Source organism: Mesoplodon densirostris, chromosome 3, assembly GCF_025265405.1.
Source record: "Mesoplodon densirostris isolate mMesDen1 chromosome 3, mMesDen1 primary haplotype, whole genome shotgun sequence".
NCBI lineage: Eukaryota > Metazoa > Chordata > Mammalia > Artiodactyla > Ziphiidae > Mesoplodon > Mesoplodon densirostris.
Window position 1 is genome coordinate 85,188,701 of NC_082663.1, and position 18,080 is coordinate 85,206,780.

The window sequence follows — 18,080 nt, forward strand, 5'->3', positions numbered from 1 at the left end:
AAAGAAATATTGACACTGATACAAAGGATTTCACAGCATCTTCATAACTTTATATCCTCAGTTAATATAGCTACTCTGTACATGGTACCTCTTTATTCATGAGCATTTTTATAAAAGGGGTTAATAATTGAACCTAGGTATTCTCTAAGTATAAATGTATTCTGATCAGAAGTGAGAGTGATTGTAAATCACTCAGTCATAGAGTTCCTGTTATTTTTTCCTTTCTCGTGTTAGGAAACAGTGAAATATAAGCAGTGAAAGAATATCTCTCCATTCCCATTGTTATAGGAACACTAAAGTTAGGTGAAATGAGATTAGTATCTTACATAGTTCCTTGTACAAGGTATTATCAATGATGGTTTATTATAGGGTCTAATGTATTCTGAACATCCACAATTTACACAGAAGTTAGATGAGAAAGACACACACACACACACACACAGAAACGGGCTTATTGCCCAAGAATACTATTTATTTACAACATTTAAAAGCTTTGTATTAAAATGATGCCATCCATGTTGCCATATTTTTCAAAGATACTAATTTAAAGTAAGAATCTTGTTAAGAAGACAGTCTCAAATTTGCCCCTTAATGACTTAAGGATAAACTGGTTTTACGAGGCATCTTATCAACAGGAAAAGAGCATATCCCCAAACAAGTTCACAGTCACTTACTTTATTCATAGCTCAGGAGGCTCCTTGGCATGTGCCTGTGGTATATTTTATGTAGAGCATGGCTTGATTTTTTTTCTTTGCATCTAGTGACATTACTGCATGAACTTCTTATAATCATTGTGAATCTTCATGAGGTTATACTAGCTTTCTTTTTTACACTAAATGTATGGATTTATCTTTTAGATTTCCATGTAGAAGAGGCACTGGATTGGCCTGGAGTATACTTGTTACCAGGCCAGGTGTCTGGGATGGCTCTGGACCCTACGAATAATCTGGTGATTTTCCACAGAGGTGACCGTGTCTGGGATGGAAAGTAAGTAATAATTTTTCCTTGAAGGAGTAAATGAAGATAAAAATAGCATGCATTGCTTTTCATTAAACTAAGAATAATGGTGAGAGAACTATCAAGGTTTTCTTTGAACTTGATTTTTGTGAGCAAAACATATTTGTTCTTTTAGTATATGACTGTGACACATAGAAAAGAGAAAGTCTTGTGCATTTGAAAACAATTAAGGTAGTTTCACAAACTAGTTTATGGAAAGAAGGCAATAACAGTCTATGATTCTGCCTACTTAGCATTTTGCTCTCTCCCCCTTGAAGCTACCTTCACATTCCTAAGGAAAGTAACATTAAAGGCAGTTAAGACAGTACATGGCTGAGGCATTTCAAGACTTCAGAAAAAGTGCATCATGATCAATGATCAACGAAGAAAATTATTAGTTGACTACAATAAAGCACTTCATTATTTCCATGTACTGGGTACAGAACCATATTAAGGCCATTGGACTCTCCCTTTCCATCAGACTGCTCCCTGGCATGATAACAGTGCCTTCTGGAGATTGTAGTTAGAGCAGCTTGGCCACCATATTATAGAAATAGTCAGTACCTTGGCCTTCACATTTCCATACAGATTAATTTTATTACTCAAATTTGCATTTTTCATGAGCACCAAAAACTTAAGAATAACAAGACTTAAGAATAACACTAAGACTAATATCCCGCTTTTCCCTCTGGGTTTCTCTTTCCAACCTTTTATTCTATCTTCCACTATCATCTTATAGGGAGTTTTGGTTAAAAGGTCTTACATTCATTGAGTGTTTACTGTGCTCCTGTGACTGTTCTGTTTACATAAATTACCTCACAACATTTAGGCACTGTTATCATCATTCACGTTTTACAGGTGAAGAAACCAAGAGAAAGTAAGTGTTCTGCCCCAGACCTCACAGTTAGCCTGGCAAAGTCAGGCTTCAGTTCCTTTCCATCTGACTCCAGAGTTGGCCCACTTACCCAGTTTGTTATACTTACTGCCTTTTAGAGGATTACGAGCACATTTACATGATTGTATTTTTAAAAGCTTATTCCAAAATTTAGCAGGTTATCTTAATTCTCCTGAGTAATGAATACCCATTTATTCATGTGTTTTATCACAAATTTACATATGAAGGTAAATTTTTTAATATCTAATGAATTAAATGTAATGAATCTCTCCTTTCAAGTGTACAACTGTAGGGTTTCATTTGGAAAATGGAGGATCCACATGTACAGTTCAATTGTTTTCTTCCTCCATTTTCAGAGATGCTGATTAAACTTAGGCTAAACCTGCTCTGTCACATACACATGTATGTAGTTTTCTTTGTGTAGTTGAAGATGGAATTCAGTTAGCATTTCAAAATAGATTGATAGCTTTGTTACTGTTTAATTGTCCTTTCCAATTGTCACACTCAAAAATGGAACCTGAGAAAGAGATCACTTCAGAGTTCAAAGCCTTCGAACTCAGCATCCCTATTCATACATCTCTGTTACATCGTCTTAGTCCTTATTGAACATCTAATATTTTCACAAGTGCTTTCAAAAGCAAACTGTTACTATTCATTGTAGCATATTCTTCATTTTAATGAATATTGCTACATTTTCTGCATGGATTTCTAGCCACATTTTACCAGATTAGAAAATTACAGCATCATTTTCTCCCATTGATACTGTTTCAGCTGGCTAAAGCTAAATCGGACAAAGTCCAATTTTCCATTTTAATATGATATTCATTCCAAGTGAACAGCAGAGGCTGGAATAGTTTAATAGAAAAAAAAAGCGGGGGATCAGTAAAGGCCAGCTTGGGGTAGATGACACAAGACTGTGAAACAAGAGCCACATAAGAACATTTTCTGAGACATATATGGCCGTCCTAGCTGAAGACCTGCTTTTTCCTGGCATCTTGCTTTCATCTAGATAACCAGCATCATGTGTAAATAGATTCCAGTTCCATTGCCAAAGCCCCGGTGTGTTTACCCTGATAAATGGCACTGACAAAGGGCCAAAAATGCAAGACTTCTTCAGGGCAGGCGTGCTTATTTAACTCATTGAATCTGTTTCTTCTTTCTTCTTCTTCTTTATCTTTCAGGTGTAAGAATATTTGTTATCTCTCTCTCCTTCTGTGTCTCTTGTATTTCCTGTTGGCCTCTAGCAGCCTTTGCAATCCATGGTTGTGAGGAAGTTCTCTTCTGGCACTCAGATCTCTGCTTTTAACACTGTCTGCTTTATTATTCACAAAGGGAATAAGAAGTGGATTACTCTGTTAGTTATTTTGTAGGAAAATAGATTCGGATGTGTGGGCCCTGCTCGTTGAACGGCCATACATGACCATCCTTCCTACATGTATAAGTTGCATTATATAGAATAGACAATGTACATAATTTTTCTTTTTCCTTATTGACTATCCAAGGACTATACAAAGAAAAAGACAGCACTTTCCAGAAGAATTTATTATGTGCTAGTGAGAGACAATGGAAATTTAAAATGGGGTGGAAATTGCATTCTTGTTGCTACCACTGTTTGGATAGAAAGATGAGAAATCCTGTATTAGTTTTCCTCAGAATCTTTCCCATCCTGATACTTCTCATGTTCACAAAATTATAAGTTCCATAAGGCTAGAGCTTGCTCTAAATCAAATCTTAGTAGTCTATATCCCCTAATTTTTTGTAGTTGATCATTCTTTAAGTATCAGACAGTGCTTGGAGTTAATAATAATCCCTAATTAATACTCAGTACTCAAAGCTCTTTTGATATCATCACAAAAACTGTCTTTATAAGTAGTATTACTCTTCATTTCTACCTGATAGCCTTGATCAACTCTTACTTTTCTACTTAATCATGCTAAATAAGCATAGCAACAAAATAGTAATAATAGTAGTAGTAGTAATAATAATGATAATGATGATGATGATAAAACACTTACCCTCCTGAAAGATGACTGTCAACTCCCTTTCTCAATTTGATTTCCATTTTCTTCCCTGTCAGTATGGCTACTTTAAGATGCATCTTCTAGCTAAAATAGGAAATGCCTATTACCAGCAGGGTGTAATGAAACTTTAAAGAGCCTCTTGTCTGCCCTGGTGCTCGGGCAGCATGGCAGCTAGAGCTCTTTAAGTGCCTCCCAGCAGGAGCTGGGTAGCTTCTGCCTCAGTAACAGCTGCTCCTCCGTCTCTGTCAAAATCACCACCATTGTCAGAGGCTTGCTTCTTGGCCTTTCTTTTATTTATCTCAGCTTTGGCTGAGTTTCTACTGTGCAGGCCTCACATCACATACCCTCTTAAGTAAACCATGGGTTTTATCCCTAATTTTTAGGTGCTAAAAGGTGTTTCCATTATACCACTTGTCATTTCTTCACATGGAGTGGAAGGGATTTTGGAAGTTGTATTACTTGGAATTCTTTCTGTAACGAATAAGGGAGAAAACCAATACAAACTAGCTTAGGAAAAGAAATTTATTAGTTTGTACAAATAAAAACTTAAAGGGTATGGTAGCTCAAACGACACCACCAGCACCTATTTAACACATTTTCTCCTGGTTGGCTCCATTCTTAGACCCTGATTGATCTTCCTCCCCACTTGCAGCTTCAGAATTATAGAAGAGGTAGTCTATTTCCCTGATGTAGGCCAACAGGATATCCTTAAATGGAGACTTTCAGTGTTCTAAAACACTGTCAGTGTTCTCCCTGACTTTAGGTCATATTTCTTGCATCCTAAACCAGTCACTGTGTGCAGAGGAATGAAATCCACTCTTTGGCTTAGCCTAACTTTTTGTTCTATTCTTGGAATGTGAGAGTAGAGTTGACATTATCAAAAGCAAGTGGACTGAGAGTGAGGCTCAGAATGTTGGGTCAACTAAAGAAAAACTGAGGTTTCATTAGCACAAAATGGGGCAGTAGACACTGGGCACCCAGAAGAGCAAATGTCCACCAGAAGCTCATCTCCAGCTTCCTGCTGGGACATCTCTAAACAAAATCTTCCATAGTCATGTGGAGCTTGAACTCTCAGTGACAACAAATGCCCTAGATATGAGACATACTTTCCAGTTATGGGACTCTAGATATCTAGATGTCATAAAGTTCTTCATTATGTTAAACTCACATCTGTGTCCTGTAACTTCACCTTCATGACAGCCAAATGCAAAGTGAATTTACTCCCATTTATTCATGTCAGTTATTTGCATATTTAAAGAAAGTCTTGGTCACCTTATCTTTGATAAAGGAGGCAGGAATGTACAGTGGAGAAAGGACAGTCTCTTCAATAAGTGGTGCTGGGAAAACTGGACAGGGACATGTAAAAGTATGAGATTAGATCACTCCCTAACACCATACACAAAAATAAGCTCAAAATGGATTAAAGACCTAAATGTAAGGCCAGACACTATCAAACTCCTAGAGGAAAACATAGGCAGAACACTCTATGACATAAATCACAGCAAGATCCTTTTTGACCCACCTCCTAGAGAAATGGAAATAAAGACAAAAATAAACACATGGGACCTAATGAAACTTCAAAGCTTTTGCACAGCAAAGGAAACCATAAACAAGACCAAAAGACAACCCTCAGAATGGGAGAAAATATTTGTAAATGAAGCAACTGACAAAGGATTAATCTCCAAAATTTATAAGCAGCTCATGCAGCTCAATAGCAAAAAAACAAACAACCCAATCCCAAAATGGGCAGAAGACCTAAATAGACATTTTTCCACAGAAGATATACAGACAGCCAACAAACACATGAAAGGATGCTCAACATCTTTACTCATTAGAGAAATGCAAATCAAAACTACAATGAGATATCATCTCACACCAGTCAGAATGGCCATCATCAAAAAATCTAGAAACAATAAATGCTGGAGAGGGTGTGGAAAAAAGGGAACACTCTTGCACTGCTGGTGGGAATGTGAATTGGTACAGCCACTATGGAGAACAGTATGGAGGTTCCTTAAAAAACTACAAATAGAACTACCATATGACCCAGCAATCCCACTACTGGGCATATACCCTGAGAAAACCATAATTCAAAAAGAGACATGTACCAAAATGTTCATAGCAGCCCTATTTACAATAGCCCGGAGATGGAAACAACCTAAGTGTCCATCATCGGATGAATGGATAAAGAAGATGTGGCACATATATACAATGGAATATTACTCAGCCATAAAAAGAAATGAAATTGAGCTATTTGTAATGAGGTGGATGGACCTAGAGTCTGTCATACAGAGTGAAGTAAGTCAGAAAGAGAAAGACAAATACTGTATGCTGACACATATATATGGAATTTAAGAAAAAAATGTCATGAAGAACATAGGGGTAAGACAGGAATAAAGACACAGACCTACTAGAGCATGGACTTGAGGATATGGGGAGGGGGAAGGGTAAGCTGTGACAAAGTGAAAGAGCGGCATGGACATATATACACTACCAAATGTAAGGTAGATAGCTAGTGGGAAGCAGCCGCATAGCACAGGGAGATCAGCTCGGTTCTTTGTGACCGCCTGGAGGGGTGGGATAGGGAGGGTGGGAGGGAGACGCAAAAGGGAGGGGATATGGGAACATATGTATATGTATAACTGATTAAATTTGTAAAAAAAAAAAAATAAAAAATAATAGCTAAAAAAAAAAAATAATAAAAAAAAATAAAGAAAGTCTTATCTTCTCCAGACTAAATATCCCCCAGGCCCTCAGCCAGTCTTCATACTGACATGATACTTTCATCTGAAGGTGCTCTGGTTTCTCAGTCCTTTAAAGTGTTTAAACGGTTGAGAAGTGGCCACAATCCCTCATGTGTTAGCTGATCAGCAATGCAATTACTTTCCTTGATGTGTATTCTAGATATCTATTAGTGTAAAAGGGTTCTATTCACTTTTCTTCAGCAGTCATATCTTGTGTTGCCTTGTTACTCTGTGTTGAATTTGTAATCTACTAGAATCTCCAGATATACTTCCTGAAATTGTGCTGAAGTTTCTACTGGAAATTTATACTTATGCAGTGCTTTAAAAACACTGAATTCAGGATTTTATTCCAATTCCATTTCACTTCACTAGGTTTAGCACTGCTTCAATTTACAGATATTATTTTATTCTTAATTAACCAGAGAATGAGCTGTCCCTTCCAGCCTGGTATGAGGCCTGTTTGATTAGCTTGCCTTTCACATCTTTATACATGTTGTTTATAAAATTTGCATAGTTGAATGATTGGTTTAGCAAGTTTTGTCCTTAGAGGTGTGGTCTTCTGGGAATCTTCTCCCACTTGCCCTCCAAATAATTTGTTCACAAACCACCTCTTCATCAATGTTTTATGGAACCTTGTGAGGTTCTATTGTTTCAGAAATCTATCTGCTTTCTAACTTTCATAAAAATCAGTTCAAGATTTACCTCCCTAGTTTTCTGGAGTTCAGTTAAGATATAAATGCTTGAGGTCCTGCTTCTGTATCTGCAAATTCCTTCATACCTTAAGAATTAACTGGACAGAGGATCGGTGCCGAGCGGCACTCACCAGCCCGAGAGGCTTGTCTGCTCGCCCGCCAGGGCGGGCGGCGCTGGAAGCTGAGGCTCGGGCTTCGGTCAGAGCGCAGGGAGAGGACTGGGGCTGGCGGCGAGAACTCAGCCTGAAGGGGGCTAATGTGCCACAGCTAGCCGGCAGGGAGTCCGGGAAAACTCTGGAGCTGCCGAAGAGGCAAGAGACTTTTTCTTCCCTCTTGGTTTCCTGGTGCGCGAGGATAGGGGATTAAGAGCGCTGCTTAAAGGGGCTCCACAGACGGGCGCGAGTCACGACTGAAAGCGCAGAGCCCAGTGACGGGCGTGGGACGCTGGGGCTGCTGCTGCCGCCGCCAAGAAGCCTGTGTGCGAGCGCAGGTCACTGTCCACACCGCCCTTCCGGGAGCCTGTGCAGCCCGCCACTGCCGGGGTCCCGGGATCCAGGAGCGGCTTCCCTGGGAGAACGCACGGCACGCCTCGGGCTGGTGCAACGTCACGCCGACCTCTGCCGCTGCAGGCTCGCCCCGCACTCCGTGCCCCTCCCTCCCGCCCGGCCTGAGTGAGCCAGAGTCCCCGAAGAGGCTGCTCCTTTAACCCTGTCCTGTCTGAGCGAAGAACAGACGCCCTCCGGCGACGTACACGCAGAGGCGGGGCCAAATCCAAAGCTGAGACCCAGGAGCTGTGAGAACAAAGAAGAGAAAGGGAAACCTCTCCCAGCAGCCTCAGAAGCAGTGGATTAAAGCTCCACAATCAACTTGATGTACCCTGCATCTGTGGAATACATGAATAGACAACAAATCATCCCAAATTGAGGAGCCAGGAGTCAGTGCTGTGCCTCTGAGGTGGGAGAGCCAACTTCAGGACACTGGTCCACAAGAGACCTCCCAGCTCCACATAATATCAAACGGCGAAAATCTTCCAGAGATCTCCGTCTCAACACCAGCACCCAGCTTCACTCAACGACCAGCAAGCTACAGTGCTGGACACCCTATGCCAAACAACTAGCAAGACAGGAACACAATGCTACCCATTAGCAGAGAGGTGGCCTAAAATCATAAAAAGTCCGCAGACACCCCAAAACACACCGCCAGACGTGGACCTGCCCACCAGAAAGACAAGATCCAGCCTCATCCACCAGAACACAGGCACTAGTCCCCTCCACCAGGAAGCCTACACAACCCACTAAACCAACCTTAGCCACTGGGGACAGACACCAAAAACAACGGGAACTACGAACCTGCAGCCTGCAAAAAGGAGACCCCAAACACAGTAACATAAGCAAAATGAGAAGACAGAAAAACACACAGCAGGAGAAGGAGCAAGATAAAAACCCACCAGACCTAACAAATGAAGAGGTAATAGGCAGTCTACCTGAAAAAGAATTCAGAATAATGATGGTAAAGATGATCCAAGATTCTATTTCCCAGATCCAAAATCTTGGAAATAGAATAGACAAAATGCAAGAAACAGTTAACAAGGACCTAGAAGAACTAAAGATGAATCAAGCATCGATTAAAAACACAATACATGAAATAAAAAATACTCTAGATGGGATCAATAGCAGAATAACTGAGGCAGAAGAACGGATAAGTGAGGTGGAAGATAAAATAGTGGAAATAACTGCTGCAGAGCAAAATAAAGAAAAAAGAATGAAAAGAACAGAGGACAGTCTCAGAGACCTCTGGGACAACATTAAACACACCAACATTCGAATTATAGGGGTTCCAGAAGAAGAAGAGAAAAAGAAAGGGACTGAGAAAATATTTGAAGAGATTATAGTTGAAAACTTCCCTAATATGGGAAAGGAAATAGTTAATCAAGTCCAGGAGGCACAGAGAGTCCCATACAGAATAAATCCAAGGAGAAATACGCCAAGACACATATTAATCAAACTGTCAAAAATTAAACACAAAGAAATCATATTAAAAGCAGCAAGGCAAAAACAACAAATAACACACAAGGGAATCCCCATCAGGATAACAGCTGATCTCTCAGCAGAAACTCTACAAGCCAGAAGGGAGTGGCAGGACATAATTAAAGTGATGAAGGAGAAAAACCTGCAACCAAGATTACTCTACCCAGCAAGGATGTCATTCAGATTTGATGGAGAAATTAAAACCTTTACAGACAAGCAAAAGCTGAGAGAGTTCAGCACCACCAAACCAGCTTTACAACAAATGCTAAAGGAACTTCTCTAGGGAAGAAACACAACAGAAGGAAAAGACCTACAAAAACGAACCCAAAACAATTAAGAAAATGGGAATAGGAACATACATATCGATAATTACCTTAAATGTAAATGGACTAAATGCTCCCACCAAAAGACACAGATTGGCTGAATGGATACAAAAACAAGACCCATATATATGCTGTCTACAAGAGACCCACTTCAGACCTAGAGACACATACAGACTGAAAGTAAGGGGATGGAAAAAGATATCCCATGCAAATGGAAACCAAAAGAAAGCTGGAGTAGCAATTCTCATATCAGACAAAATAGACTTTAAAATAAAGACTACTAGAAGAGACAAAGAAGGACACTACATAATGATCAAGGGATCTATCCAAGAAGAAGATATAACAATTGTAAATATTTATGCACCAAACATAGGAGCACCTCAATACATAAGGCAAATACTAACAGCCATAAAAGGAGAAATCGACAGTAACACACTCATAGTAGGGGACTTTAACACCCCACTTTCACCAATGGACAGATCATCCAAAATGAAAATAAATAAGGAAACACAAGCTTTAAATGATACATTAAACAAGATGGACTTAATTGATATTTATAGGACATTCCATCCAAAAACAACAGAATACACATTTTTCTCAAGTGCTCATGGAACATTCTCCAGGATAGATCATATCTTGGGTCACAAATCAAGCCTTGGTAAATTTAAGAAAATCGAAATTGTATCAAGTATCTTTTCCGACCACAATGCTATGAGACTAGATATCAATTACAGGAAAAGAGCTGTAAAAAATACAAACACATGGAGGCTAAACAATACACTACTTAATAACGAAGTGATCACTGAAGAAATCAAAGAGGAAATTAAAAAATACCTAGAAACAAATGACAATGGAGACACGACGACCCAAAACCTATGGGATGCAGCAAAAGCAGTTCTAAGAGGGAAGTTTATGGCAATACAATCCCACCTTAAGAAACAGGAAACATCTCGAATAAACAACCTAACCTTGCACCTAAAGCAATTAGAGAAAGAAGAACAAAAACATCCCAAAGTTAGCAGAAGGAAAGAAATCATAAAAATCAGATCAGAAATAAATGAAAAAGAAATGAAGGAAACAATAGCAAAGATCAATAAAACTAAAAGCTGGTTCTTTGAGAAGATAAACAAAATTGATAAACCATTAGCCAGACTCATCAAGAAAAAAAGGGAGAAGACTCAAATCAATAGAATTAGAAATGAAAAAGGAGAAGTAACAACTGACACTGCAGAAATACAAAAGATCATGAGAGATTACTACAAGCAACTCTATGCCAATAAAATGGACAACCTGGAAGAAATGGACAAATTCTTAGAAATGCACAACCTGCCAAGACTGAACCAGGAAGAAATAGAAAATATGAACAGACCAATCACAAGCACTGAAATTGAAACTCTGATAAAAAATCTTCCAACAAACAAAAGCCCAGGACCAGATGGCTTCACAGGTGAATTCTATCAAGCATTTAGAGAAGAGCTAACACCTATCCTTCTCAAACTCTTCCAAAATATAGCAGAGGGGGGAACACTCCCAAACTCATTCTACGAAACCACCATCACCTTGAGACCAAAACCAGACAAGGATGTCACAAAGAAAGAAAACTACAGGCCAATATCACTGATGAACACAGATGCAAAAATCCTCAACAAAATACTAGCAAACAGAATCCAACAGCACATTAAAAGGATCATACACCATGATCAAGTGGGGTTTATTCCAGGAATGCAAGGATTCTTCAATATACACAAATCAATCAACGTGATACACCATATTAACAAATTGAAGGAGAAAAAACAGATGATCATCTCAATAGATGCAGAGAAAGCTTTCGACAAAATTCAACACCCATTTATGATCAAAACCCTGCAGAAAGTAGGCATAGAGGGAACTTTTCTCAACATAATAAAGGCCATATATGACAAACCCACAGCCAACATCGTCCTCAATGGTGAAAAACTGAAACCATTTCCACTAAGATCAGGAACAAGACAAGGTTGCCCACTCTCACCACTCTTATTCAACATAGTTTTGGAAGTTTTAGCCACAGCAATCAGAGAAGAAAAGGAAATAAAAGGAATCCAAATCGGAAAAGAAGAAGTAAAGCTGTCACTGTTTGCAGATGACATGATACTATACATAGAGAATCCTAAAGATGCTACCAGAAAACTACTAGAGCTAATCAATGAATTTGGTAAAGTTGCAGGATACAAAATTAATGCACAGAAATCTCTGGCATTCCTATATACTAATGATGAAAAATCTGAAAGTGAAATCAAGGAAACACTCCCATTTACCATTGCAACAAAAAGAATAAAATATCTAGGAATAAACCTACCTAAGGAGACAAAAGACGTGTATGCAGAAAATTATAAGACACTGATGAAAGAAATTAAAGATGATACAAATAGATGGAGAGATGTACCATGTTCTTGGATTGGAAGAATCAACATTGTGAAAATGACTCTACTACCCAAAGCAATCTACAGATTCAATGCAATCCCTATCAAACTACCACTGGCATTTTTCACAGAACTAGAGCAAAAAATTTCACAATTTGTATGGAAACACAAAAGACCCCGAATAGCCAAAGCAATCTTGAGAACGAAAAATGGAGCTGGAGGAATCATGCTCCCTGACTTCAGACTATACTACAAAGCTACAGTAATCAAGACAGTATGGTACTGGCACAAAAACAGAAAGATAGATCAATGGAACAGGATAGAAAGCCCAGAGATAAACCCACCGTCATATGGTCACCTTATCTTTGATAAAGGAGGCAGGAATGTACAGTGGTGAAAGGACAGTCTCTTTAATAAGTGGTGCTTGGAAAACTGGATAGGGACATGTAAAAGTATGAGATTAGATCACTCCCTAACACCATACACAAAAATAAGCTCAAAATGGATTAAAGACCTAAATGTAAGGCCAGAAACTATCAAACTCTTAGGGGAAAACAGGCAGAACACTCTATGACATAAATCACAGCAAGATCCTTTTTGACCCACCTCCTAGAGAAATGGAAATAAAGACAAAAATAAACACATGGGACCTAATGAAACTTCAAAGCTTTTGCACAGCAAAGGAAACCATAAACAAGACCAAAAGACAACCCTCAGAATGGGAGAAAATATTTGCAAATGAAGCAACTGACAAAGGATTAATCTCCAAAATTTATAAGCAGCTCAGGCAGCTCAATAACAAAAAAACAAACAACCCAATCCAAAAATGGGCAGAAGACCTAAATAGACATTTCTCCACAGAAGATATACAGACTGCCAACAAACACATGAAAGGATGCTCAACATCTTTACTCATTAGAGAAATGCAAATCAAAACTACAATGAGATATCATCTCACACCAGTCAGAATGGCCATCATCAAAAAATCTAGAAACAATAAATGCTGGAGAGGGTGTGGAAAAAAGGGAACACTCTTGCACTGCTGGTGGGAATGTGAATTGGTACAGCCACTATGGAGAACGGTATGGAGGTTCCTTAAAAAACTACAAATAGAACTACCATATGATCCAGCAATCCCACTACTGGGCATATACCCTGAGAAAACCATAATTCAAAAAGAGTCATGTACCAAAATGTTCATAGCAGCCCTATTTACAATATCCCGGAGATGGAAACAACCTAAGTGTCCATCATCGGATGAATGGGTAAAGAAGATGTGACACATATATACAATGGAATATTACTCAGCCATAAAAAGAAATGAAATTGAGCTATTTGTAATGAGGTGGATGGACCTAGAGTCTGTCATACAGAGTGAAGTAAGTCAGAAAGAGAAAGACAAATACTGTATGCTGACACATATATATGGAATTTAAGAAAAAAAAATGTCATGAAGAACATAGGGGTAAGACAGGAATAAAGACACAGACCTACTAGAGCATGGACTTGAGGATATGGGGAGGGGGAAGGGTAAGCTGTGACAAAGTAAAAGAGCGGCATGGACATATATACACTACCAAACGTAAGGTAGATAGCTAGTGGGAAGCAGCCGCATAGCACAGGGAGATCAGCTCGGTGCTTTGTGACCGCCTGGAGGGGTGGGATAGGGAGGGTGGGAGGGAGACGCAAAAGGGAGGGGATATGGGAACATATGTATATGTATAACTGATTTAATTTGTTATAAAGCAAAAAATTAAAAAAATTTTTTTTAAATTAAAAAAAAAAAGAATTAACTGGGCCTGGAAAATTGAACTCAAAATGACTGAGTGGTACCTTAGTATCTTCACATCTGAGAGAAAATTGTAAGGAGTTCTACAAAAAGAATGTTTCCATAGTCTACCCTTTTCTCTCATGTTGCCATTTCCAGTTTGACTCAAGCCATTTTCTTCCAGTTTTATGCCACTTTCTCTGATTCTTCTTGGCTATGTGACTATTCTTCCTATCTCTTCTACATCTACAAATTAAATTTGACAACTGGAGGGGAGATTCTCCAGTCCAGTGAGGTCAATCCTAGTAAGAGAAAACCACATGTTTTTGAAGACAGGAGACCTGGGTTTGAATCTTGGTTACCATCTCCTACCTTTGAAACCTGCATCAAGACATTTGAACTCCCTGACTCTGTTTCCTAGTCCAAAAAAATGAAGACATTATAAAGTGCCTCACTCTGTTGAGTAACAAAAAGCACTTTGTTAAGTGACTCATTCCCAGTGGCCTTATTGACCGAACAGAGCCCAGTGCTGTGATACCTAGTTCTTTGTTCTTTTCATCCCTATTTGAGATGTCTCTAGTGCTAGGTCCATCAGGACACTAAATAGTCATACTGGTTTATTTTCCCACCTTTTTTCTTCCTCATAGGAATTTTTCTATGTGTATATATTCAGAAGTAAGTGTTTTTAACATAGTATTAAATTATATTCCATTTAAAGTCTTTGATCTTATTATGGTATGTCTTTGCTTTCCTAATGTTGAGGGTACATTTCCACTTATTTTCTCACTTGAAAACCTATGGTCCTTTCTCCAGCCTCTTAATTTATATAATTACATTATATTTTACTTCTCTCTTCAGTTGCTATTATTTATTTTGCATTTCCTTAATTTTGATTGATGGCACAGAAGTTTATTTTCTCCCTATTCTAGTTCTTTTGTGTGAGAATATTGCAAAGCATTTCTTTTCAGCCTTATCTAAACTGTTTGATTAGCTGCTAATGTGCAAAATCATTAATGGGGGATTCAAATTGCTAAAATAAAGAACTGATGAATTCCAGCCCACAGGCCACAGTTCAGTCTTTTCCGCTGAGTGCTTTTTCAGAGAAGCAAACAGAAATCAGCAGTGCTCCAGGCACTATGTGAAATGTGCAGGGTATTATTATATCCTGTAAAAAGTTAAATGTGGTTGAAATAAAGACCTCTCTGCAGCATTTAATGCAGGGTAGCTGCTTTAGAACACTAAATAAGCAGTTTGCTATAGCAACAGTGTATCCAGCTCTATAATCTGACATCTGTTTGTGAACTGTTAGAGCGTTACTTTCCTTTGAATTAGAAGAGAGTTTATAAATTACTTTATTTGGCAGATTTAATGTGAGTGTGTGTGTGTGTGTGTGTGTGTGTGTGTGTGTGTGTGTGTGTGATTTTCCCATTTCAGAAAAACATCAATTCCTTTTATTACTTGCCCTGTGTAACTGCCAGGGGCCAGCTGTTAGTTGCATGAGGCTCCAGTGATCCCAAGTGAAAGGATTAGGACTCATCAACCAATCCACTGAGGGACTGAATGTCCCTTGATGCTGCCAGTTTAAACATATAGACATCTGGTAAATGGTATCACAGAAGATTTTCAGTGAAACGGTTGGGCCTATTGTGTTGTGGTTAATTCCTTAAAGCTATGGTCTTTCTAAGAATTCTAGAATGTTATTATTTGTTATTTATGTTACTGAAGTAAATTAGTATATTCAAATGATGCTAATATCAGTAAATTCAAGAACTTGCCTAATCACTGAGATCCTTAATGGATACAGGGGAAGTGTAGTAATACTATGACTGATAATCATAGAGCCAAATACCATAGGAAAAGTCGTTAGTCTAAAGCATCACATAAAATGCCCTCTGTACAGGCTAATGACATGGGAGTAATTTGTGACAATAATAAAAAAAAAACACTAAAAAAAATCATATTATTAGTTGTTACATTGTAATGAGATACTAAGAAAAAAATCTTGATAAGTTGAGAGATCTGACATTTTCTGTGTATCCAAAGTTTTATTATAAAAATCTGATTTATTTACTCTGTAGCTTATTTACTTTGTTACTTATTTTTCTTTTGGCTCTTTCATTTGCTATTTCACAATTTATTATAACATCACCAAAAAATGGTTAATAAAATAAAAGAGTATGATCCTCAAATTAGTTAATTTTGCTATTTTTCCCACCATTAGAAATCTGACATTTCTAGATTGTGAGTATAGATGCCCACACACAATTTAGGTTTGTGACAGCAAAATACCAACTACTTGATACATTTTTTTCTGTATTCATGAGCAGTGCAGAACAGTACCATTGATAAAGGATGTTTTCACTTACCTACGCATCAGCTATAACATTTCATTCGATCTGACTAGCATTAGGACTGTGAGTCAGGGTTTATTTATGTTTCTTCCTTGACATAGCTTGTTTTCTTGGAAGCCAAGCTCAATATCGCAGGTTCTTGACTTTGAGCTTACATGGCTGCCAGAGAGTAATTTAAACTAGAGTTTGCATTTTAAAATATTTAAGTGTCTGGAGAAATAAGCTGAAGCTATAAAAAACATGATTTAAATTAGAGGAGGTCAACATATGCTCCTGAACATGGGGGTGGGGAGATCTACTTTCTCTCCATCATAAGTTGTAGGAATGTTATTTCCTAAAATAGTAGGACCAGAGATTTAAGACTGATGGCGAATATTTAAGTGAATGACAAGACAGACCAAAGAATTGCTGTTGCTGCAACCTATTGCTTGGGGAAATCATGAACAAGTAAATATGTCAGGCTTCCTGTATGGTTTGTCATTTTGCAAATAAGAGATATGAAATTAGGTATGCTGAGGTCTGATAGGCTCCAGTTTTATCAAGATATGCAATAGGCAATTGGACTGCCACTGTTATTAGCTGTCAGTAGTGGGTCAGAACACTGTCTGAATGTCAAGTGGATAGCACTTGGTAAGAATTATGAGGACTCGGTAACTTTCCATATTACTAACTCTTAGGTGGGGGGGGGGGTGGAGAAGTAATGTACTAGTATATTCCATGCCCAAGTAAATAAACTGCAAGAATAAATGAAAATTTTAGGAAATACAAAATGGAAAGGGAAATCTAAGTTTAATCAGTGGATTTTATCAATATCAATATCCTGGTTATGATATTGTACTGTAGTTGTGCAAAATGCTACCATGGAGGAAACTAGGTAAAGTGTACACAGAATCTCTCTGTATTATTTTTTCTTGCAACTGCATGTAAATCTACAGTTATCCCAAATTTTCTTTTAAAAAAAAAGGGAAAACAAATTTTAACTCCTTAAAGTCAGAGAAAACATAATTTTCACATTATTTAAATTACCATTATGCCACTACAAATCATGAAATGTTTCTGAATAATGAGAAATATGTCTTAGGCCTTAAAAGAAATGATAAATGATGAGACTTTATCCTATTACATATGAATATAAAACTGTAGCATACTATGAGTCTTAGACATACTGAACTAAAGTTATCCAGTATCATAGACAAGTTGTTAAAAAATATAGATCATTGATGGTTGAATCCAGTACCTTTGTTTTCTAGGGGAATTGGTTTGATGTTTTTAGTACAGAAAGTCACATTGAAAATACAGTTTCAGATATAGGATAAACTCTGGTGTTTCATAGTACTGAGAAAGAGTTACTTCATGTTTGCTCTTTACCATTGTCTCCTGATTTAATAATACCTTGTATATTCTTACATTGGTTCAAACTAATAAAATTTTATATTTCAATTTAATAATGATCTCATGACTGTCTTATAAAATCTGCTCTGTTAGTGATGTTACTTCCATTTTGTTAACTTACGTATTTTTTTTCTAGGTACTGGTGTGTGGTTTTAACTACACGTAATAGCGTATGTAAGCAATATTACTTAAGCTTTAGGTCGAGAAAGCTGAATCAATATTTTTTATTCAGTTGAATGCATCATTAATAAGAACTGCTTCAGGGACTTATTAGTATCTTTCAGGAAAAATATACCCAAAAGACTATGACAGTCAAGAAGCTCAAATAATTGTGATGTATATTTTTAATGGCAAGAGAATGTAATTTTGAAATTTTTGTTCTCCTACTGGGACTTTGCATAAGTAATACTAACCAACTAATAATAGAGGTATGACAGCTTTGAGCAGTCTGTCGCCTTCCAAATTTGCAAATGTC

General features: G+C 37.8%; 1 protein-coding gene across 14 annotated transcripts in view; it reads left to right on the top strand.

Moving 5' to 3' along the window:
• Positions 1–18,080, top strand: part of PAM (peptidylglycine alpha-amidating monooxygenase) — a 309,920-nt gene that overhangs the window by 267,082 nt on the left and 24,758 nt on the right. For all 14 annotated transcript variants that reach the window (XM_060093202.1, XM_060093205.1, XM_060093201.1 and 11 more), the window contains one exon: positions 858–987. In XM_060093202.1, coding sequence (XP_059949185.1) covers positions 858–987 — 130 coding nt within the window. The remainder of the gene's footprint in view (positions 1–857; positions 988–18,080) is intronic.